At 45.1% G+C, this 25,938-nt stretch overlaps 1 protein-coding gene across 1 annotated transcript; it reads left to right on the plus strand.

The window, feature by feature from the left end:
- Positions 1 to 18,179: 18,179 nt before the first annotated feature.
- On the plus strand, positions 18,180 to 22,086 carry LOC109787473 (glycerophosphocholine acyltransferase 1). Its single transcript, XM_020346022.4, has 8 exons — positions 18,180 to 18,475; positions 18,584 to 18,667; positions 18,973 to 19,030; positions 19,123 to 19,223; positions 20,213 to 20,308; positions 20,399 to 20,492; positions 20,883 to 21,120; positions 21,397 to 22,086. Exons 1-8 carry the CDS (start codon positions 18,395 to 18,397, stop codon positions 21,755 to 21,757), a joined length of 1,113 nt encoding a protein of 370 aa, XP_020201611.1. The 5' UTR covers positions 18,180 to 18,394; the 3' UTR covers positions 21,758 to 22,086.
- Positions 22,087 to 25,938: the final 3,852 nt, after the last annotated feature.

The raw sequence follows: 25,938 nt of genomic DNA on the forward strand, positions 1-25,938 counted from the left end.
GTGATATCTAGAGCATTGTTATTCATGGAATGCATATGGTGCAAACAATTATGGGAATCACGCAAAGTATGGAATGCATCAAGATCTCCTAATATGTATGAGGAAACTATGGGGGTCTCCTCATGAGCATTAATGGAAACATCACATGGAGAATATTGACAACATCCAAAACAAAGCATATTTGGAACAATGTGATTATGGCATGGTATAGTAGATGAATTACGCAAATCATGTAAAGGAAGCATGGCAATATCATCACATGAAAAACAAAAGCCAATGACCATCATCTCGTCATCTATGCCATAAGTGCAAATGGGATTTATGTTAATGGGGCATGCATAGTTACTATGTTGAGATTGAAATGATGTAATATGGGATATCTCACTCATAGCATATGACAAGTTCAATGGGTTGTCAAACATGAAGTGACCAATAGAATTTTCACATGATATCCTATGGAGCATAGCATCACAACTAGGCAACTCAACATGCTCATCATCATATTCATCATAAATTGGTAAGTCATGACATGAAGAAGTCGCACTAGCATGAAGCATGGGAATAGGTGGATCAACATCATGCAAGCAATCATTGGTAATATAGCCCACTAATGGGACAAGAAAAGCATTGTCACCTATGTTACCTTTGGAGCATCGCTCATGTGTTGTAGGTGAGGTGTCGAAGATCCACTCGTTGTCATCTTCATCTTGATGGAACCATGTGGGGGTGCATCATTGTCCACCATGGCCATCGTCGTCTCCATTGGAGGTATGGACTCATCGAGGATAGGCATGTCGTCATGTTGGAGACCTAGCACCAAAGAAAACACACTCGGAGTAGAGGTTAAGTCATTAGAAATCATAGTGGTCTCACGTGCCGTGTCAACTACCTCACTCACTAAGTGTTGTGGCTCACTCACTCCTGGTAAGATCCTCTCACTCATATGGTTGGTGGAGTCACTCAAATGGCTCTCAACCTCACATAGGATGTGTGGTATGCTCTCAAGTGTGGGGCTAGTGGTGGTCACACTCATCCTCTCATAGGAAATGCACTCAATGTCACATATGGTGGAGCCACTCATCTCACTCATGGGTTGGTGGCTCTCCTCACATGGCAATTGGGTCATCTCATGATATGTGGGTGTCGGAGAGATGTTGGTGCAAATGTCTCCATGCTCAATCATGTCGTAGTCGTAGCCGTGGATGAAGGCCGAAGATGGCACATCATCACTCTCCTCCAAGACCAAAGATAAGGTCTCATGTGCGGTCTCGTAGCTTGACTCGGAGTATGAGTCCAATATGGGCGTCGTCTTCGTGTTGTTGAAGAGGTTCGCGCTCGTCGCCGTGGTCGAAGGGGATGGCCCTTGCTCGACCTTCTTGTCGCCGTCTTGTTGTTGGAGGCCCATATGATGTGGCACCTCGTAGCTCGTCTCCATGACCGAAGGGTATTTCCCATGCTCGGCCATCTTCCTTGTGGGGCTTCCGAAGATGGAAGTGTCACCCTCGCTTGTAGGTGGTCGCCTTGGACTTGATGAAGTCCTTGTAGGCGTACTCGTGGGAAGTAGGCGAAGATGCCGTACATCCAAAGGCGAAGATGCCTTCATAGCACTTGGCGAAGATGCCGAAGTGGTTGTTGTAGCCGTAGCTCTGTCTTGGTGGTGTTCATCTCGCGGTCTTCTCTTGTGCTCATGAAGTTTGGCGTTGGCGTGAAGTAGGGCTTGTTGGGACTTGTAGGTAGGCGCATCTCGAGCATCTTCATGTTGATGGTGTCGTTGTCGCACTTGAGCTCGTAGTAGATGTCATTCGTCATCGTTGTGCAAATGATGCTTGGAGGTGACTTGCCCTTCATGACGATGTAGATCACGAACATGATGGTGGTCGCCATGGATATGTGGACGTGGACGACTTGCGCTTGCATCATTTTGGCGCTCCGAAGATGATTGACTTGCTCGCCGCCGCCTTGAGGATGATGAAGGGGAAGAAGACTTGTAGTCGGCCACCATGTCTCGTAGTTGATCCTTTAGCTCACCCAACTTGGTGTCTATGTAGTCCCTTTTCCTTGCTTCGGAGTGGTGTATGCCGATGGCGAGGTTGTCGAGGCGCTCTTGCAAGGTAGATTGTGCGCCTTGCATTTGTCGTTGTAGTCTGAAGATGGACGCTTTGGTGATGTAATTGTTCACACCGTCGTTGTTGTCGAAGACCGGAGATGAAATGCCTTGCCTATCCATCACAAGACTCGAGCAAATGTGAGTGGGAGAAAGATAAGAACGATACCAAATGTACCTTGACCGATGTTGAAGATGGATCAATGATCACTCAATGTGTAACAAGGAAATAGCACAATTGGTACCAATTCTTGTCGGTTTCTCACACCTACACAAATAAGGCTTATGGTGGAGCTCGGTGAGGATAGTGGCACAAAAATTTGATGCAAAATGTTAGCAAGAGTCAATAATGTTGAAAGAGATTCACAAATTCGCAAGTGAAACAAGTAGGCCAATAGCAAAGAATGGCACACGGAAACACACACACGGATAGATAAATGGGGTCGTGCAACCAAGGAATGAGCACAAAATGTGGAATCCACGGAAAACGCTCGTGTTGCACAACTCAAGAGAGACGCTAGCACGATTGCTCTATAGGCGGATACGACACTTGTGCACAACCTATGATATGCAAAATGGATACACTTTCTATCCCAAGTATGCTATATATGTATGGTTCCCGGTGTTTCTCTCAAGATGATCCAAGATGATCGGATATGACAATCTTATATGCAATGTGGTATGATGCTATGGCACTTGCTTACAAGCTTCTTTGCTCTTTCTCTTTTTCTTTCTTTGCTTAAAATATTATTCTCTTTTTTTTATGTATGGCCACTTTGCAAAATGCACAAACCAAGATAGCAATTGTGTATATGCGGGAACAAACTTGAGGCACACGAGATGATATGATACCAATATGATATGGTATGTATGCAATGTATGGTGTAGATCACTAATGTCCACAAGTACCGTTGCCGGCAATACTCAAATGGCTAGTCTCGATAGGCAAATAACGCAAAATGGGCTAGGGGTTATCAATGCAATTGCAAGGGAATATACAATGGAGGGATACCACGATACCAAGATGATATGGAGGTTACCGTCCAAGACGATGATGAGTAGCGGTGTTCTTGATGTAGATACCAAGATGATGGAGACTCGTCCCTAAGTAGCCGAAACACCTTAGGAAACGGAAAAACCGCGAACTCAAAATCTCAAATGTCAAATGTCAAATGGTGGTAGCGGGAATGCGGTGGTGGTTTTGCGGAAACTCAAAGGGATTGCGGAAATGCAATGATGGGGTTTTGAGACGCAATGCGGAAGTCGAGGGTAAGGTGGATGGACTATACACGGTGTCAGAGTTCGAAGCACGGTCCCTAAGTAGCCGAAACACCTTAGGAGACACAACTCTCAACACAAACAAAATTGGGTTAAGTTGGGGTTGCGGAAGTGTATGGTGGGTAAGCCTATACGGAAGTTGTGGTGGCAGTTGATGAAGAATCAATCGTCCCTAAGTAGCCAAAACACCTTAGGAGACTTGAATCACAACTCAAACAACCTCAAATGCAAAGGGAAACAAAATTGGTTAGGTTGTGGAAGTCGGTGGTGGTTATGCGGAAGTTATGGTGGAAGCCCTAGGCAAAGATGCCAAAGTGCCAAAAATTTGATGGATTCAAATGGTGATGGGACCTGTCTAGAGGGATAGAGGATGTCAATAGCTACTCAACGAGCTAAAGAACGCGAAAATAGGACTCCGGATGTGAAAGTTATGTTCAAAACGGTGAAACGGGACAGGCTGAATTCCCAGGGGCCGGACATCCGGGGGTTTGGCCGGATTTCCGGGACGCGATGTCCAGAACTGCGCGCGAAAATGCGCTCCAGGAGCCGGATGTGTGGGGCACGTGCCGGATGTCCGGGGGGGGCAGATGTCCGGGGCTACTGGCCGGATGTCCGGGCTCCAAATCCGAGGATGAACTCGAGGAACTCGATTTTGGGGGCGGAAATTGATGATTTCAAGGGCAAAATTGGAGAGATTTTGTGGACGGAAAGTGGGGAAAATTGGGAGAAAGCTAGATCTACTCGAAACCAAGCAAATCCATGGATCAAAATCAACAAAACATCATCAAACCAACAAATCACAAAAAAAATTGGGGCTATTTTTGGTGGGGATTTTTCGAATTTGGGACAAAATCAACAAAACTAGGCTAGAAAACACAACGGGGAGGCTCCGAAATCGTGATCAACATGGCTCTGATACCAAGATGATGTAGGGTGGAACCCTAGATGGCCGATCTTTCACGAAAGGAGCGGATCCCTACGAAGAACGCGATGAACATGAGGGAAACACGAGGGGAACACGAGAGAAATCACTCAACCAACAAGAATAGATCACACATGCGCTAGATCGATGAACACAAAGGTAAGATACAAGATCCAAGTCCAACAAAGGACGATACAAATGGTAACCGGTTCTTCTCCGTGAGGAGGTCTTGATGGGGGGCCACCCAAGAGGGGGCCTTGAATCCAAGGTGATCTTCTCCGAAGATGGGCCGCAGTCTCTCTCGAGGAGGAGATCCGTAATGGATGAGCAAAGCTCTATCTCAACTATGAGCTAAACCAATGCTAACCCTAACTAGGAGGAGGAGGGGGTCTATATATAGTGTTAGCCCACGAAGGGGTAAGTGAGAGGGGGATACATGGGCCCTTGGCCCGTTCACTGTGCGCAGACAGGCACCGGATGTCCGGCGGCTCACGAGGAGCCGGATGTCCGGGCCTCGGGCCGGATGTCCGGGCTGGAGTGGCCGATTCTTCTGCTCTCTGGATAGCGTGCGCCGGATTTCCGGGCAGGCGCCGGATGTCCGGCCCGTCGCGGGGCGCCGGATGTCCGGGGGTCGGCCGGTGTCCGGCCGCTGTAGAGTCGCCTGGCTTCTGTCTCTCTTTGGTCTTCTTCTGGTTGGTGGCGCCGGATGTCCGGGCTCCTGCCGGATGTCCGGCCGCTGTAGCTCCGCGGCGACTCCACTTGAGGCACTTCTTGATTCGCTTCGGTGTGGACTTGGCGTATGCATCGAGCATCTCCATGGTCGTCTCCTTGGTTTCTAAGCACATGTAGCGTCTTTGCATTAGGTAGCAACCATGTCTCGTACGAGTGGAAAGGGGAAGCATGTAGGAACGGGTTCACCTTAGGTCCAATGGCGTATGCTCGAGTGTACATGGGGATGATCGTAGGATGCTCCACATCAAAATGGCACCTCCCGTTTGGATCCGAGGGGAGAAGTAGTGGCAGAAGAGCGCCGTGTTGGGGTGCACCCCGGCGAAGCCCTCGCAGAGATGCGCGAAAAGGGCCATGCATGCCACCGCATTCGGAGTAAAATCCAGGAGGCGAAAGCCAAAGGTATGCATGACGTCGCTGAAGAAATCAGAGAAGGGAGGACAGAGCCCGCAGGAAAAATAATCAACGAAGAAAGGGTACCGATTTGGGGCAGCCTCGGCGTAGTCGGCCGGGATGACACGCGTGGCCGGATGCCCCGAATTCTCCCCCCGCCCCCGTCTTCACTCCCCACAGGTGCCTAAAGGAGTCCCGAAGCTCGAACACGTCTACTATCGAGGGGAAGAAGGCGGACTGCGTCCGCTGCACCGCCAGCGCACTCTCCGGCGGCTCCGGCATCCTTGGCCCTTGCCCTTGGTGGATTTTGGCGCCATGGCGGCTGGGGGAGGGGGCAGGACAGAGGGCGGCGGAAGCGCAATGGTGCCAAGTAGGAACGAAGCTTGAAGAAGAGGAAGAAGGCAGATGGAGGTTTCTGAGATTGGGGTCGCGCGAAGGGTAAAAGGAACAGTGCGCCCGCGATTATCCCTTTTTATGGGGAAGCCGCGGGTCGCGCTGCCCATTTACTGCGATATGACGCATGCGTGCAGGAACCGCCCCACGCATGCCACCCACGTCACGCACGCCCCTCAATGCCGCGCCGCGCGCGCGGGTCGTGGGAAGCGCGGCGCGTGAAAAGTCTTACCACGGTAAAAACCGCCCCGCCCTGCCCGCGCACTGTTTTGGGCCTGGCCCAACAATGTGTCGCGCTTATGTGTGGCCCAGGCCCGGGGGCTCATGTCGGTGTACAAAAAGAGGGGTGCATTTTTGTACCCCTACACCTCAGCACGGGCAGTCGCAGCCGCGCCTACGGTCACGCCAAGCAGAACAGGGGAGGTGAGCCAAGGTAAGACCAAAGCCCAAGATAATAAGAGCAACGCCAAGGCCAAGACCACGAAGAGCAGAGGGACGAAGCAGGTTCCCCCGGCAAGACCCTTGCCGGGGCAGCTCGCCCCACACCGACAGAGCGAGCCACCCTAGAGCCCACGGTCCCCAACGCCACCGTCGACGTGGGGCCAGGGCTCGGGAAGGCACCTCTGTGGTGGCCTGCAGATCTTTGTGAAGACATATTCAAGATCAGATGAGGATTAGAAGACGACGATTCTCGGCAAGATCCTTGCCGAGGAAGGCCACCAGACCCCCGGCAAGGCCCTTGCCGGGGATGACAGCGCGCCACGGCAAGGCCCTTGCCGGGCCACACGGCAAGACCCTTGCTGAGCCACCCGGCAAGGCTCTCGCCAAAGACACCAGCGGGGCCACTGCCAGGCCCGAGCCAACCAAGCTTCCACCACCTTTCACATGCAGCTGCCAGCCCAACCAGCTGGGCGGGCACCTGCGTGGCAACATGCAGCTCCCAGGCCAACTCATCAAGTGCCTGCGTGACGGCATGCAGATCTTCGTGAAGGCTCCGCCACTGCGCCACCTCAGCTGCCTGCCTGCGTACATGGCACCACGCACCTCACTGGCCAGGGTGCGTGTCAAGGCGAGGAGGAGCGACGACAGACGGGACGGGCCTCGCCCCCGTCCCCAATAAAGCAAGGGGACACCAAAGCTACGCATTAAATGCGTCTTGTCCTGTAATACGAGCGATAAGCTCAGGGCACTGTGCGCCTTTCCACCTCCTGTGTGCCACTGTGGCAGCCCCTTCCGACTATAAAAGGAGGCCCATGGCATACTGGAGAAGGATTCCGCTCTTTCAAACCACGCACTCACCACAGCTAGTTCGAGAGCTCAAGAACTCTCTGAAATACACCCACCAAAGCAGGACTAGGGTTTTACGCATCCTCGTGGCCCGAACCTGGGTAAACGATTCTTGTGCTGGCTACTGATCCTGCTCTTCTTGCAACCATGTGCCCCGGCAACCGTAGTAGGGATTCTTGTGATCCCATAGGTGTCGTTCCACACCGACACATATTATATTTATCAAAATCATCATATGCAATAGTACGCAACCCATCAATATAATCCTTAATAAGCTCAAACTTCTCCGATATAGTGTAGTTGGGAGAATTCGAAAAGATAATAGAACTGTCATGTGTGGGTGCAATAGCAACAATTTCATTCTTAACATAAGGAACTATAGCAAGTTCATCTCCAAAAGCATAATTCATATGGCATCTTGGCCACAAGCATAGCAAGCATCAAGTTCATCAAAAAGGGATATTTCAAATGAATCAACGGGATCATATCAATTATCATAGCAATCATCCTTCAGTAAGCACGAAGGGAAATTAAACAATGTATGAGTTGAAGAGTTTATCTCATTAGAAGGTGGGCATGGGTAGCTAATCCGCTCTTCCTCCTTTTGTTCTTCGTCTCCTCATCTTTTTCATCTAATGAGCTCACAGTGTCATCAATTTCTTCTTCCATAATTTCCTGCAAAATATTAGTCTCTTCTTGGACAGGGAGACTTTCTCAATAAAAGCATCAATATCGGCATTATATTCATATTTCTCATAGCAATATTTAAGTATAGCATAATTTTCAGGTCTGTAGACCACATCATCAAAATCTTCAAGCTTTTCAAACAAAGATTCAATTTCGTAAGCACCCTTAAAAGCAACGAATTCTTCTATTCGTTCCACATCATAGTAATCATAAATACCATTAGCATAAGAAGCTAAGGTTTCATTATCATTAAATTTGCATGAAAATGGAAGCTGTGGAGCCTTCATCCTAGAGCAACAAGCATAAATTCCGAGCATACCAATGCAACATATGAATTTGATCCCATAATAGTTTCCCTTTTTGAGTCAAGCGATAATCCCTAAATTATTCACGTTGATCCAACGTGTCTCCCATTAATTGAATGGGGTTTTCTCAGTATTATTAAAGTAGTGCATAATATCTTTCACATAATGAGCTTCGAGGGTTTTAGGAGGTTCCCCATCTCCATGAGTAGTAAGTACACCTAATATTTTTAGTATTTCGTGTTCCATATCCATAACTAAAGATATAAAACAACTTAGAACAACAAATAAAATCTACTTAGTGATAAAGCAAACAAGCACACACGCGAATATTCACACCACGCTATTGCTCCCCGGCAACGGCGCCCGAAAAAGGTCTTGATAACCCACAAGTATAGGGGATCAGTTGTAGCCTTTCTCGATAAATAAGAGTGTCGAACCCAACGAGGAGCTAAAGGTAGAACAAATATTCCCTCAAGTTCTGTCGACCACCGATACAACTCTACGCACGCTTAACGTTCGCTTTACCTAAAACAAGTATGAAACTAGAAGTACTGTGTAGGTGTAAAGATATAGGTTTGAAAGATAATAAAGAGCACACAGATAAAAACTAGGGGCCGTTTAGATGAAGAAACAACTAAGTTAGTTTTAGTAGAGAGCTTTTTGTCACAAGAAAGTTATTTGTCCCTAGGCAATCAATAACTAGACCGGTAATCATTATTGCAATTTTATATGAGGGAGAGGCATAAGCTAACATACTTTCTCTTCTTGGACCATATGCACTTATGATTGGAACTCCAGCAAACATCTGTAACTACTAAAGATCATTAAGGTAAAACCCAACCATGGCATTAAAGTATCCTATCCTCTTTACTCCCATACGCAAACAACCTACTTACTCGGGTTTGTGCTTCTGTCACTCACGCCACCCACCATAAGCAAATCATGAACATATTGCAAACCCTACAGCGGGGATCCCTCACGCGTGCGCGACACGGAGATCACCATAGGACAGCACCAATAATAAAACATGCAACTCAAACCAATCACGATCCAATCAACCCATAGGAAAAAACGGATCTACTCAAACATCATAGGATAGCCATACATCACTGGAAATTAATATATAGCATTGAGCACCATGTTTAAGTAGATATTACAACGGGGAGAAGAGGTGTTACACCGCTGCATAGAGGGGGAGAGAGTTGGTGATGACGGCGGCGAAGTTGTTGGTGTAGATCGCCGTCACGATGATGGCCCCGGCGGTGTTCCGGCGCCACTAGGAGAGAGGGGGAGAGAGCCCCCCTCCTCCTCCTTCTTCTTCTTCCTTGACCTCCCCCCTAGATGGGAGGAGGGTTTCCCCTCTGGTCCTTGGCCTCCATGGCGACGGAGGGGTAGGAACCCCTCCAAGATTGGATCTCTCTCTCTGTTTCCTTCTGTTTCTGCGCTCCAAGATTCTGGCCTTTCATTGTTCCTTAAATTCTCGGAGATCCTTAACTCCGATTGGGCTGAAATTTTAACATGATTTTTATCCAGATATTAGCTTTCTTGCGGTGAAAGAAGGGCACCAAGCGCCTTACGGGGTGGCCACAAGGGTCCAGGGCGCGCCCCCTGCCTTGTGGCCCCTCGGGCACCGTCTCGCGTTGATTCGACTTCCCAAAAGTCACATATATTCCGAAAAAAATCTTCGTAAGTTTTTATCCCATTTGGACTCCGTTTGATATGGATTTTCTATGAAACAAAAAAGGCATTCAACAAACAGGAACTGGCACTGGGCACTGGATCGATATGTTAGTCCAAGAATCATATAAATTGTTTCCAAAAGTATGTAAAAGTTGTAGAATATTGGCATGGAACAATCAAAAATTATAGATACGATGGAGATGTATCATGCCCACCTGGTGGGCCCCCTATGGTAGTTATTTTCTCCAATAATTCTTATATATTCCATAAAAATTCTCCGTGAAGTTTCAGCTCATTTGGGGTTGTGCAGAATAGGTGGCCTGACATAGCTTTTTCAGGTCCATAATTCCAGCTGCCGGTATTCTCCCTCCTTGTGTGAACCTTGCATATTATGAGAGAAAAGGCATTAGAATTACTCCAAAAAATTAGTATTATGCATAAAAATAATATAAATAACAGTAGGACAACATGATGCAAAAAGGTCGTATCAGCGGCCTATAAAGAGGGGAACAACTACAGTTAACATCTTACACTTTCCTCCACCTCCCGTTGTTGCCTTTGCAATCTCTAGAGCCCCAGCGCCCTGCTTTTCTGCTCCATGGCGAATCCTGTCCAACTCCTCCCTAGCCATAGCCATGTCCGGATCCGGCGCAAACGGCAAGTGGGACGCCTCCGTCGTCACCAACAATGACATCGTGGAGTTGAAGCGGTCGGCTACTTATCAGCTGACATCGCCCATCAGGCCCCCGAGGAGGGCCAGATCATCCCCACGCCCAAGCCGGGCGAGAGGGTGGTATTCCTTCCCCATTTTATCCAGGGGCTAGGATTTCCTCTGCACCCCTTTGTGAGGGGGTTGATGTTCTTCTACGGGCTAGATTTCCATGATCTAGCCCCCAATTCTCTCCTCCACATCTCGGCCTTCATCATCGTCTATGAACCCTCCTGCGAGTTCAGCCGCACTTCGGCATGTGGTTGAAGGTGTTCAACGTCAAGCCTAAGGTGGTCAGCGGCGCCCAGGCAGACTGCGGCGGAGCCATGCTCAGTAAGCTGGCCCGGGTCCAATGGCTGGAGGGTCGGTTTATTGACACCGTCAAGGTGTGGCCAAAGGAGTGGTTCTATATCACAGAACCAAGGGGTTCGTCCTGGGCAGCTACTCCCGAATTCAGATATGGCCCCTCTACGAGATTGACCTCGTGGACCCAAAAGGGCCCTAACCGGGGGTCCTCCAGTGAGGTGAAGATGCTGCAGAAACGCGTCGTCAGTGTGATGGAGACCGGCGCCAATCTAACCAACATGGTCCAGATAATGCTTAGGCGTCGGCTCCTTCATTACCAACAAAGGGCCAGCCCCATGTGGGCTTACAAGTCCGATGATCCGGCCACCGTGCAGTACCTCTACAGGACAACACACGAAAAGTGTGGGGTCAATTGTTCAAGTCCCAGGAGGACTGGCCGGCCGAGAATGAGGACATTGGCCTCGACGCCGCAACCCAGCCAAAGAAGGTAATTGACCACTTCTCCGGTCCATATTCGGGAGGGCATACTGCACAAAATCCGATCTTAAATAGTTGTTTGTGGTTTTTACGGGACTTACCCATCTACTATCAGCTATGGGATAGATTATACCTGCTCCCAGAAGCTTTAATATTTCAGTTCTTGCCACTTCTTTCATATTACGATTCAAACGTCGTTGACGATCAACAATGGGTTTAGCATCAGGTTCCATATTAATCTTGTGCTGACAGAGAGTGGGCTAATGCCCTTAATATAATCAAGAGTATATCCAATGGCAGCACGGTGCTTCTTCAGAATTTTCAATAATCTTTCTTCATCATGTTTTGAAAGGTTAGCACTAATAATAACAGGATATATCATTTTCTCATCAAGATAAGCATATTTCAAAGTATCAGGCAATTGTTTTAATTCAAACACGAGATCACCTTTAGGTGGAGGGGGGCCTCCTAGAGTTTCAATAGGTAAATTGTGTTTGAGCAGAGGTCGTTGTTCAAAGAAATTTTTATCTATTTCATTTCTTTCATGCTTATGCATATCATTTTCATGGTCTAGCAAATATTGTTCTAATGGATTGGTAGGAGGCACAACAATAGAAGCAAGACCAATTATTTTATCCTTACTAGGTAATTCTTTCTTATGTGGTTGTCACTAAACTTGGAGAAATTAAACTCATGAGACTCATCACCAAAGCGAACACTAACATTTTGTTTATGACAATCTATAGTAGCATTGACAGTGTTCAAGAAAGGTCTACCAAACATAATGGGACAAAAGTCATCTTGTGGGGAACCAAGAACTAGAAAATTAGTAGGATATTTTATTTTCCCACACAAGGCTTCAACATCTGTAACAATGCCAAGTGGTGAGATGGTGTCTCTATTGGCAAGTTTAATAGTACCATCTATGTCTTCTATTTCAGCGGGTGCTATGTCATCCATAATTTCTTGGTATAAGGTAAAAGGAATAGCACTCACGCTAGCACCTAAGTCACATAAACCATGATAAAAATGATCTCCTATTTTAACTGAGATAACAGGCATGCCAACAACAGGTCTATGTTTATCTTTTTCATCGGGTTTGGAAATTCTAGCAGCCTCATCACAGAAGTAAATAACATGCCCATCAATATTTTCTACCAAGAGATCTTTAACCATAGCAACACTAGGTTCTACTTTAATTTTTTTAGCAGGTTTAGGTGCTCTAATATTACTTTTGCGAACCACAGTTGATACCTTAGCATGTTCCTTTATCCTAACAGGGAAAGTTTTTTTTAAATATAAGCAGTAGGCACAACTGGATCAACATTGTAAATAGTAGTTTCATCTTTAACTATGACCAGTTCTTTAACTTCTTCTTTAATAAGGGGATGATATCTAAACCACTTCTCCTTAGGGAGATCAACATGAGTTGCAAGAGATTCACAAAAGGAGGCTACTATCTCAAAGTCAAGTCCATATTTAGTGCTAAAATCGGGGTGAACACTAATCATCTTAAGATCTCCTTTATTATTACTAGAAGTTGCACCCCTGTCCTTAGTAACTTGAGTAATCTTGCCAACTTTTACGGCAGTTTTTTCAATAGTTTTAGTCGAAGCAAAGGTCGTGCTTAGATTACTAAAGATTTCTTCTAGTTTATCAATCCGAGACGGGCTTTCTTCAATTCTTTCATGAATTACGACCCCCTTTTCTTTTAACAACTTAAAAACTTCTCCCGCTTTTGACCCAAACTTAGTAGCAAAATTATGCATATTTTTATCCAAGTTCTCAGTATGTTCTTCGGTAAGCATTTTCTTTTCAATAGCATCTAGTCTTTCCATAACATGCTCAAGAGTCAAAGTTGTTTCATTAATTAAGAGAGGCGGTGAACCCACTAAAGTTCCCATAGCATTAAAAGCATCAAGAGAGGGACACATCAATAAGTTTCCACCGGTAATCGTATCAAGGACGAATCTATACCAAGTGGTGATGCCCACATAAAAACAACAAAGAGGAACAACGGTAGATTGCTTACGGATAGATCTATTATGAGCATTGCAAATCCTATACCAAGCATCCTTTAAATTATCCCCTCCCCTTTGCTTAAAGTTAAGAACCTCGTTCTCGAGAGTACATGCAATAGAATAAGAACTATCCATAACGACAAAAATTGCCAATAAGATTTCACACAAAAACAGATCTGACGAGAAAACGGCGAACGAAAAAGAGGGCGAATAAAACGGCAAAATTTTGTGAAGTGGGGGAGAGGAAAGCGAGAGGCAAATGGCAAATAATGTAAATTGCAAGGATATGAGATTTGTGATTAGGAACCTGGTAGATGTTGATGATGTCTCCCCGGCAACGGCGCCAGAAATTCCTTTTGATGCGGCTTGAACTACGTCGGTATTTCCCCAAAGAGGAACAGATGATGCAGCACGACTATGGTAGGTATTTCCCTCAGTGATGAGACCAAGGTTATCGAACCAGTAGGAGAACCACGCAACACCACGTAAACAACTCCTGCACACAAAGAACAAATACTTGCAACCCGACGTAAGAGAGGGGTTGTCAATCCCTCACGGGTGAAAAGATAGGTAAAATTTTAGTAGATTGGATAAATAGATCTCGCGGGAACGCGAGATAAAATAAATAAATAAAAACTGCAGCAAGGTATTTTTGTATTTTTGGTTTAATAGTTCTGAAAATAAAAGCAAATAAAAATAGATCGCGAAGGCAAATATAATAAAGAAGAGACTCGGGGGCCGTAGATTTCACTAGTGGTTTCTCTCGAGAAAAATACCATACGGTGGGTAAACAAATTACTGTTGGGAAATTGATAGAACTTCAAATAATCATGACGATATCCAGGCAATGATAATTATATAGGCATCATGCCCAAGATTAGTAGACCGACTCTTGCCTGCATCTACTACTATTCCTCCACACATCGACCGCTATCCAGCATGCATCTAGTGTATTAAGTTCATGGAGAAACGGAGTAATGCAATAAGAACGATGACATGATATAGACCAGATCTATTTATGTAGAAATATACCCCATCTTTTTATCCTTAATAGCAACGATACATACGTGTCGGTTTCCCTTCTGTCAATGGATCAAGCACCGTAAGATCGAACCCATCACAAAGCACCTCTTCCCATGGCAAGAAAAATCGATCTAGTTGACCTAACTAAACCAAAGATTCGAAGAAGAAATATGGGTATATAAGTAATCATGCATATAAGAGATCAAAGAAGAATCAAATAACTTTCATGGATAAAACATAGATCTGATCATAAACTCAAAGTTCATCGGATCCCAACAAACACACCGCAAAAAGAGTTACATCAAATAGATCTCCAAGAGACCATTGTATTGAGAATCAAAAGAGAGAGAGACAGAGAGAGGAATCCATCTAGCTACTAACTACGGACCCATAGGTCTACAATGAACTACTCACGCATCATCGGAGAGGAACCAATGAGGATGATGAACCCCTCCATGATGGTGTCTAGATTGGATCTGGTGGTTATGGAACTTGCAGCGACCGGAATTGATTTTCGTCGACTCCCCTAGGGTTTCTGGAATATTGGGGTATTTATATAGCAAAGAGGCGGTGTGGGAAGCCACCGAGGTGGGCACAACCCACCCGGGCGCGCCTGGGTGGGTTGTGCTCCCCTCAGAGCTCCCCTCATGTGCTTTCTTGGTCCAACAGATGTCTTCTGGTCTAGAAAAATCCACAAAAAGCTTCATTGTGTTTGGACTCCGTTTGGTATTGATTTCCTGTGATGTAAAAAACAAGCAGAAAACAGCAACTGGCACTTGGCACTATGTCAATAGGTTAGTCCCAAAAATGATATAAATTTGCTATAAAATGATTGTAAAACATCCAAGAATGATAATATAACAGCATGGAACAATAAAAAATTATAGATACGTTGGAGACGTATCAGCCATGTAGTCGACGTTCACATGACACCACTAAGGGAATCACAACATACATATCATCAAAATATCGAACACATATCAAGTTCACATGATTACTTGCAACATGACTTCTCCTGTGACCTCAAGAACAAAAGTAAGTACTCACAAATAATAATCATGCTCAAGATCAGAGGGGTATTAAATAGCATAATGGATTTGAGCATATAATCTTCCACCAAATAAATCATATAGTAATCAACTACAAGATGTAATCAACACTATTAGTCACCCGCAGGTACCAATCTGAGGTTCCGGTACAAAGATTGAACACAAGAGATGAACTAGGGTTTGAGAGGAGATGGTGCTATTGAAGATGTTGATGAAGATTGCCCTCCCAAAGATGGGAGGTTTGTTGGTGATGACGATGGCGATGATTTCCACCTCCGGGAGGCAAGTTCCCCCGGCGAAAACGCTTCGCTGGAGGGCAAAAGTGCCCCTGCCCAAGTTCCGCCTCGAGACTGCGGCGCTTCGTCCCGAAAGTCCCCCCTAATTTTTTCTAGGTCAAAATTACCTATATACCAGAAGATGGGCACCAGAGGTGGGCCGAGGAGGGCACTACCCACCAGGGTGCGCCTGGGGGCCCAGGCGTGCCCTGGTGTCTTGTGCTCACCAGAGTGGCCCCCTCCGGTAGTTATTTGCTCCAGTATTTTTTATATATTCCAAAATAATTCTCCGTAAATTTTCAGCTCATTTGGATATGTGTAGAATAGGTAACTCTGACGTAACTTTGTCAGATCCAGAATTCCAGCTGCCGGCATTCTCTCTCTTTGTGTAAACCTTGCATATTATGAGAGAAAAGACAATATAATTACTCCAAAAGGCATTATTATGCATAAAAACATCATAAATAACAGTAGGAAAACATGATGCAAAATGGACGTATCAGCAGGCCAACAGTCCGAGGAACCCTTAATCCAGGACTCCCTCACACACCACCACACTTGAAGAACTTTGTCTACGACTGTCAAATTAGAAAAAAAAATACAGCACAAAATTCATGTGAAACAACGAGATGAATCTAGTGGCCAAAGAAAATTTCAAGCGATCGACCGTGTGTAAATAATTTGTTGAAATTTGTACAAACAACATGCACACATGAACACGTGTATACAATGTAGTAGAGAGATGTAGATCTACTCGTTTACTATCGTCGAAACAGAAAACATACAACATGGAAGTCGTGTGAAATAGGGAAATGAAGCTAGTTGTCAAATAAAATTTCAAATAGTCGACCATGTGTATGAATTTGCAAAAAATCATCCAAAATAATATGCAAACATGAACACATGTATAATCCATTATAGAGACGCAGATCTACTCTCTTCTACCACTATTGAAACAGAAAACTCAGAACACGAAAGTCATGTGAAACAACAAGATGAATCTGGTGGTCAAATAAAATTTCAGGGCCTCTTTGATTCGCAGGATTTTGAAAATATAGGAATAGAAAAAGTATAGGATTCGAGTGGCATGCCAACTTGAATCCTATAGGATTAGCAATGAGTGTTTGATGCCACATGACAAACAAATAAATTGTAAAAAGAGGTTGGAGTGGATGTTAGATTTCCTATGAAATGTAGCACAAAAGATTCCATAGGAAAAATTCCTATGTGATCCAATCCTATCCTATGAATCAAAGGACTGACGTAGGAAAATTTCCCAAAGATTTCAATCCTCCAAAAATCCTGTGGAATTCCTTTGAATCAAAGGAGCCACCAAAGGTCGACCGTGTGTCTAGAATTTGCATAAACTCATCCAAAATAACATGCACACGTAAACATCCATGTACAGTCCAGTATGGAGACATGGATCTACTTGTGTACGGCTATCGAAAGAGAAAACGCAAGTCATGTGAAACAACAAGATGAAGCTAGTAAAGAATTTTCTAACAGTTGATCATGTGCGAAGAATTTGTCAAAATTCATCTAAATTAGCTTCAAACATGAACACGGAATTTAAAATTTACAGTTCACGAAATGAAGAACGGATCTACTGAATGAAAGCACAACATCGACATGCATCTTTTTCATGTAGAGTTTATCTTGAATCAAAGCACTGTGTACATAAAAGATGATGCGAGTAGGACCGACACTTGCCCTTCCTCACATCCCTCAGATATGGACCTGGGTGAAAAGAGACACCCTATTCGAAATACTCAGCCAGGCCCAATGGTACTTTAATGATACTTTAAGCTTGTGTTGTACACGTGAAACATTAAACACATTCATCTAATAAATGGGACAAATGGCCTGGGCTGAGGGAATGCAACATGGCCCTAAGAGCATGAGCATTGTTAATAGTATAGGTAACTGCTGACTATATGATGTTGTCATGTCATCACTTATAGTCACTCATACGATAAGGTTAACTATAGGGTTGGTTATAAAAGTATTATTTTTTCACTTTATCTTTATAGTATTCTTCATATTTATTGCATTTGTCTAGGAGTACATACATAGCTAGATTTTTGCATGAGAGCCCACTTTCATCATTTTTCACGTCTCTCTTCTCCACAGTGTCAAAAGTGCCATGTAAACGGGCTTTCATTAATATACTTGCAAGTCTTTTTGCAAAACACGAAATCTTGGCCGTGGCCTTGTATATGCTTGAAAATCTTAATAACAATTGATGATTGCCGGCAATCTAGGTGGGAGCCAACACGTAAAGCACCTATCCGCGGGTGGGAACAGGCGGCCAGGGCAAAAAGGAGCACGACAGAGCACGTGTTGACCCTCGCTGCTGCCGCCGTGCCCAGGCCAGTGCTGTTGCCTCGCCAAACCACGGCTCGCACAGCCACAGAACCTGATGCTGCCCAACCCAACGCTCCACCCCAAACCGTTGCATCGAACCAAACGTCACGGGAACTCGCGAAGAAAACAAAACAAAACAAAACGAAGAGAGATTAGATTGTAGCAGAGGGCAATCCACGCCAGAGGACGAGTAGAAAATGGAGGATAGTGTAAAAGCTAAGGAACAAAGCGGGGGAGAAGAGATAACAATAATAATAAACAAATAAATAAACAAAGCGAAAGGAAAGCGAAATAAAAAGAAGAAAGGAAAGGAAAGGTGGCGTAGGGGGAAGAGGAGGCTTTCGTCTTCGCAAGAGGAACTGGTCGCGCGTTCTCCAAGGTTCTCTGGGATGGCGTCGTCGGAGGTGGTGGAGGACGAGGCGTCGGCGGCGGCGATGCTCGCCAACGGGGCCGCGGACGTCCGCCGGAGGGTGGGTACTGCTACTCCCCCGCCCCGCCGCAGCCCTATGGCGCCGGCGCCTCTTTTCCCCCGATTACTCGTCTTCTGATTTTTCTGGGGGGGATTATTTGAATTGCAGAGGGACCAGGCCAAGGCGATGCTGTCGAAGCAGGCCGTCAAGATCGCCACCAAGGCAGAGGAGCACGAGCGGTTCATCTTCAAGGTCTTTTCTCCGATCCCCCCTGCTTAATCTCCATCTTCTGGGCTTCTGGCTCTCCCCAAATCTCGGCGTGCCCGTGCTCTGTTCATTTCGCGGTTAAATTCAGCGCGCATTGATTGTGCTATGCAATGTTTCAACATGTGCTGGGCGTTGTCTACTGTTTTTGTGGGCACTTTGGGTAGGAATGGATTACTGTGGTGATGAATCTCTTCATTTATTGCCATGTACTACTGACATGGCTGTGACGCTATTCGAATGTCTGTATGTGGGGAACCTCTTACCTGGTGGTACTGGCTTTTAATGTGCAGGTCACACACCTGATGGGTGTTCTTGGATTTGGGACATTTTGCTACCTCTTGGGTGCCAGTAAGCTATTGCCAAATCCATCTGTTGGGTTGCATGCTACTCCTGAAAGTTGTGGTCGGTACATCTTACAGTGCTCTGATTTCGTTTTGCAGGACCACAGGATGTGCCGTATGTGTACTGCCTGTTCTATGTCATATTTGTTCCTCTCAGGTGGATTTACTACCGCTACAAGAAGTGGCACTACTATCTTCTGGTGAGTCCGTTTCACTGAAATTTGTTTTGGCCATCATTTTAACTGTGCTGGTTTCATTGCTTATGTGTCATAGCTTAGTATCATTGTTAGTATCTCAAGTGTCATGCACAACTGTCACGGATAAAGTGTCAACGTCAGTATATCCTGTAATAAGGATGAGTGGATCATAATATGATATGCTATTGTGCCGACTTATTTTGGACTTAAGGCTCGGGAGGAGCCTAGCTTTCAATTAAAAAACAAAATCCCCAAATGGCCAAACTTACAACCAATGTGCGGTGCTGGGCATACCAGCTTAGAATGATGATAGCTCACAAAAGAGAATGGCTACTGCAAGCTAATGGTTGTCACTGGCTTGATTTCATCGACCTCCAGCAATTGGTGAACTTGGATATTATCATGTATCTCGTTACGGAAGGCATATTATCATGTACTCCGTCTATCCGGATATGTAGGGCCTATTTCATGTTTTGAGATTTACTTTAACTGTCCACAAGTTCAATACTATATGTGATGTATGTCACACAAAGTACACCGCTGAATTCATATTTGAAAGGAGTTTCCAGTGGTATAATTTTTTATAACAAACATCACATATAGTAATTGATCTTGTTGACAATCAAAGTAAATCTCGGAGTACAAATTCGGCCCTATATTTCCGGATGGATGGAGTATCTTGTTTACGTATCTGTACTATGTTCTTAATCGAGAAGACAAGTGCTGCTCATAACATACAGTACTGATGTTTTTAATGCACCTTTACTTGATGACTGTTGTGCTTATGCTTTGTCCAAGGCTCAAAGCTGACATTCTAGTTCTTTTTCACTCTGAAGTTTTAGTGTTACCTTTTGTTTGTTCCTAGTTCAAATGACATGAGTTTCATACTTTTTTAGTGGATTGCATTGCACTTCTCAAGCATTTTATTGGGCACAATACTATGGTGCGTTACTAATAAATCATTGGGTTACAACCATTGATGTAATTTGCAGGATTTCTGCTACTATGCCAACACTTTTCTCCTTGTTATGATTCTCTTTTATCCAAAGGATGAAAAGCTTTTCATGGTTTGCTTCTCATTTGCAGAGGTATGAAAAGGATTATTGTGGGTTGCCTGGTTTCTTGTTCGTGCTTATAATATGTGTGCAATCATTTGTTTTTTTATTAAATCTTTGCAGGGTCCCCTTGCTTGGGCATTAATTGTATGGCGTTGCAGCTTGGTGTTCAGCTCATTCGATAAACTTGTTAGTGTTCTGATACACCTCTTGCCTGGTACGTTATCTCACTTAAACAGCCCAATTCAATGCGTAGGATGATGGGGAACTTTACTTTTCTTAGGAAAGCACCATCTTAGTATAGTGAAACTATTAACTATATTTTGTTTGGTGCTTGTTGAAATTGTATGACGGGAATGTGATATATGGAAGCCTTACAATGACTACTCTGTTGTCTTGTTATGCCGAGGGGAGTCTGAGTATAAGCTGTAGTAGATATGAGCAATTTAATTAAAAAGCTGCAAGGGGAGCTTGAGTTTAAGCTAGATAAGGGTTCTCGGCTGGAAGTTCCTTCTGGATTCCGTGACTTTAGGTTATGATGCCACTCTATTATTCATCCAGCAGTTCTTGCCAAATGTGTAACATGACTGAAAGAGAGCTTTTACAGGAATAGTTTTGTTCACTATCCGTTGGTGGAACCCACAAACATTTGCTGCCATGCATCCAGAAGGAAGAGCAGCAAGAGTCACATGGCCATATGTGGAGGACAAATCTTATCTGTGGACATGGCTATTTGTTGTTCCTCTAGCTGCTTACACCTTGTGGCAACTGATGTATTTCCTCATAGTTAATGTGCTGCGTCGGCAAAGGCTGTTAAGGGATCCTGAAGTCATGACATCATACAGGTATGTCTTTTTGTATTTCTTGGTGGGGTATGCTGAATACCTATGAGTGGAACAATATGTATGCTCAGTGGTGCTCGTTGACCGCCGGTGGAGACGCAGTCTATAAAATGGACCAAAACTGAGCCATAAGGACTAAACTTGGTTCAGATAATTTGCCTGTTACCAATTGTAGTTTCAGTTCCTCCCATCTTCTTTACTTCCTCCAAGTGTCTACTTACCCTTACGTATTCTCCCATGTGAGAGAACCCAGTAATTTATCTTTATCAATTTTGGCAGGGAACTGTCAAAGAAAGCACAGAAAGCAAACAACATCTGGTGGAGACTGAGCGGATTGCTTGGTGACAAGAATCGTCCGTTGATGTACATACTGCTTCAGGCAGTGTTCACAGTGGCGACATTGGCTTTCACTGTACCCATATTCCTTTCATACCGGCTGCATGGGATCTTCCAAGTACTAAAGGTGTGTGCCGCAACATGGAACGGTGGAAGCTTCATCCTGGAGGTGATGCCCAGACAAGTCGTTCAGAAGGAGAAGAAGAGACTTGAGATGAAGCCCATTGAACAAGCAAACTTGAAGGAGCACATGGACGATCGCTCAGGCAACCACCAGCATACATCCGAGGAGCAAAGTCAGTGAGGAAACTGATTTGGCGCGCAAGATTACATTGTTTGGTTACTGTGTAACCTTGTTCCTTCTGTGGGAAAAGTTGCTATCGATGAATGTTCTTTTGGCTTGGGACATTTCAGGGCTGTTTATGGTGGGATCGCTAGTTAGGCTGTGTGGAGATAGCAAAAGGTGGTGGTTCAAATGTTATCAGCGCATTTTATGCCAACTTTGTCTCTAGGATTTTCAATGTGTGTTGAGTGTGCTGCGATAGTTTTTTTTTCCTTTTAAAGAGAGCCTTGGCTTAGTGGTTAGACATGGTTATGCAGTGCAGTCTGATCATCTGGGTTCAATTCCTAGAATCGATGTGTTATTCCCGCATTTTATTCCTGAAGGACCAAGCTTGGTGCACTATGAGATCACCCAAGATAAAAATCTTGGTACTCATGAAAAGAAAAAGAAATTAAGGACTTGGTTTCATGTATGGCGGGACTACAAATCAAGATAGAATCATGTTACTCATACTTAAAGGACCCTAATATCTGGCTGTCGCCAGCCTCGCGCGAATGTTTTTTTTTTTTGAAATGAAAGGTAGATGAGGTTCTACCTTATATATTTCAAAACATGCCAAGGCCTGGGACCAGTTGGTTGATTACATGAAGCTTACATTGAGCACCGTGGTGCCATGGCTGTAAGCAGCCATTCGAAAGAGAGAAAAGTAGGGGAAGGGGGAGGGGGAAAAAGAAGAACACTACAGAAGCTAAAAAATTAGTTCAGGAGATACATCCAGCTCGTAATAGCCCGGTGCTGCCGCCTCAAGGAGTTGTGACATATACCGTCTGAGATAGGACGGAGGCCATCTCTTATCGTTGAAGACTCGACTCGCGCGAATGTTTTGTTCCCTCGCATGTTTCAGCGCGACCTCATCTGTCCCAGAAATGCCTTAACGGGCCAAAAAAAAACAAATTTCATCTTAAGCCTGGATGTTTCTACATGCCAAATTGCCGTGCTCAACCAAAAAGGAAAAAGAAAAATATTTAATTAAAAACTGCCACCTCTTTACATAAAAATGCCATGAACAAAAAATACACATAAATTTATAAAATGCCATGCTCTGAAAAATGTGAAAATTGTCATGCTACTTTATAAAACTGCCTTCTTCTAGATAATCATTTTTTATCTAGATAATCCCCAATAAAAATTTCCATGCCATTAAAAATAAAAATGTCATCCTCCCAACACTAAAAATGTCATCCTCTCAATGAGAAAGTGCCATCCTCTCAACGATAAAATGCCATCCTATTATTAATAAAAGAATGCCATCCTATTATTAATAAAAACGCATGTGCTTAGTAATAAAATTTGTCATGCATTAAAAATAAAAATGTCAACCTCTCAAAATAATAAAAATGTCATCCCATTATTAATGAAAATGCTAGGCGATTAATAGTTAAAGTGCCATGCCATTGAGAAAAAATGACATCCTCTCAATAATAAATTGACATCCCTATTATTAATAAAAATGCCATGTGAAAAAACAAACTTGACTTGTGAACATTATAAAAAAATATTTAAATTCGCCATGTGCAAAATTTCACAAAAAATATATAAACTGCCATGTTAAATTCTTTTAGAAAAAATGCCATGTACCTAAGCAAAAAAGAACATAATTTGTCTTCTTGTAAAAAAAGGTGAAAAAAAGGAGGGAGTATAATTCAAACTATGGTCTCCTAGTGTGGTGTGCGGGTAGTGTTTTGATTAGTACAATGTTCGCTGACTTTTCTATTCACAGCGAATGAGTTAATAAATCTGACGTGTCTCCAGTCCTCGCGCCAAGATTCGTGTAATGAATCCGATGGGAGAGAGCACTTTCGCCAGGATGGGCCCCTAACAAACGTTCACCAGTTAGCTTCTCCTTACATAAAATTGTTGCGTGCCTTCCTAGTTGGTGCAAAGTCTGGGAGAAATGAATTTCTCTTCCAAACTTTACGACCCGGATAGCCATCCTTACATGATCAAGCTTGGTGCATGGTGGAGTGACCTAGTGGGATAAAAATATTGATACTCGTAAGAGAATGTCTTTGAGGATCAGGCTTTATGTGTGATGAGGATAGTGTTTTAGCTCCGGAGGCCCCAGGGAGGCTAAGGGAGGACTTCTCCACTGGACCACAGTTCCCGTGCAGATCACTATGCCGTCCATCGAAGCCGGATCAACATTGCCCACGGATGCGGGGCCTTGTATGAACCAAGACAGTGGGGGTAAGCCCACCTCAAACCGACCCAAGTGATGTAACCCCAACTCAGTCGAGTATATAAGGGGAGCTAAGGAAGGTATGGAGGCATCGAACACATGCTAGATCAATTTTGAGCTAAGCATCTTCCTCCTCTCCACTGCCTAGGCCAAGAGCTTGTAATCAAAGAAACTGAACTCTCCAGCGATCCTCTCGACGACCGGTGAGTACTTGAGCAATACATCCATCAAAGGTAGGTGTAGGGTCTCACCTCCTCCCGGAAGGGGCGAGCTTGGGTAAATTGCATGTCTCGTTCCTTACTATATCGATCCATTGCTTGCACCCAGTGCCAGTCTTAAGAGCATCAACAATTGGGTGCCAAGCAGGGGTTGTGCGTGCAGATCCGCAGATCCGATCGAGATGGCTTACCCAAGTCCCAAGATTGGTGGCTTCTCTCTCTCTCCCTCTCCCTACCTCTCTCTCTCTCTCTCTCTCCCTCTCTCGCTCTCTTTGTGATTCGTCCCGGGGTCCTCGACACCCCCTTTGCTCGGGCCAGATCTTTCAGTTTGGGTGTCTGCGCTTCACTGCTAATGACTTCAACAAGCTGCATGACTACACCGATGCTTTCGTCCTTTAGCACATGTGGTGGCCCATTAGGCACTACTGGAATCAGCAAATTTGCCGTCTGCCCACTCTTTGTCGTCCACTAGCAGACGACAAAAGTAGGCTTTGCCATCTGCCACCAGAAAGCTAACGGCAAAGAGGCAGCGGACGACAAAGGTAGGCTTTGCCATCAGCCACCTCTTTGCCGTCCGCTAGCGGACGACAAAGGTCCTTTGCTGTCTACTAGCGGACGGCAAAGAGGGGGTTTGGCCCACTGGCTGTCAAACCCTAACGGGCCCCCTCTTTGTCGTCCGCTAGCAGACGGCAAAGGAGAGGCGGATGACAAAGCTTCAAAATTGACTTAACGGGGCCGCGTCCCCGCCGTCGCCCTGTCTCTCTGTCTCCTCTCCTCTTTCCTCCTTCTGCCACCCCGTGCCGTCGCCACCGCACCCTCCTCGCGCCGTCGCCGCCGCCTCCCCGCCCCCTCCTGGCCCCGCCGCCGCACCCTCCCCGCACCGTTGCTGCCACCTCCCTGCCCCGTCGCCGCCCCCTCCCCGCGCCGTCGCCGTCCCCTCCCCGCCCCGTCGCCACCACCTTACTGCCTTCCCACCCCCTCCCGAGCCTCCCCGCCGCAGCCGCGGGTCGATCGCCCCCGAGGAGCGCTGCCCGTCGCCGCCCCCTCCCCGCCCCGTCGCCACCCCGCCTCGCCGCAGCCCCATCGCCGCCCCCTCCCCGACCCGTCGCCGCCCCCCACGGTGAGCCCCTGCCACCCCCTCTCCTGTTTTGTTGTTTTTCTTTTCTGTTTAGTTTATTTTTTTAGATTAGGTTTTTCAGTTTAGTTAGTTTAGGTTATTTAGTTTAATTTGTTTAGTTTTTTAGTTTAGGTTTAGGTTATTTAGTTTAATTAGTCATGTTTACTTACTTGAGAGCAAATTGGCAGTGCTTCAACTGGAGCTTGGTCTATCTAGCTTGACTTTGTTGATGCAAAGTTATTTTTCTAGGGTTTGGGGTTGTGCTTGGTTGATGCAAAGTTGTTCTTGGTGGATGCAAAGTTGTTTGAGTAGCAGCAGATTAGGCATATTGTTCTAGGGTTTGAGAATTTTTCTAGTTGTTCTTGGTGGATGCAATATTGATTAGGGTACTTTGTTAGATTACTATGCTTTGTTAGATTGCCATTGCCAACTAACCGACCAAATTAATTAAGTGTTGTTGATGTTGTTGAGCACAAGTGCATTGCTTTTTTTTCTCAGTTTACTTTCATGTCTAAAAACTTGGCTCTGTTCCAACTATGTCCATTTATCAAATATGATAGTGTTGAATTAGAGTCAAGTTTCCTATGTTGCTTGCATATATTGACTGATTCAACTGCGATGTAATTTC

This window comes from Aegilops tauschii, chromosome 3 (genome assembly GCF_002575655.3).
Source record: "Aegilops tauschii subsp. strangulata cultivar AL8/78 chromosome 3, Aet v6.0, whole genome shotgun sequence".
Classification (NCBI taxonomy): Eukaryota; Viridiplantae; Streptophyta; class Magnoliopsida; order Poales; family Poaceae; genus Aegilops; species Aegilops tauschii.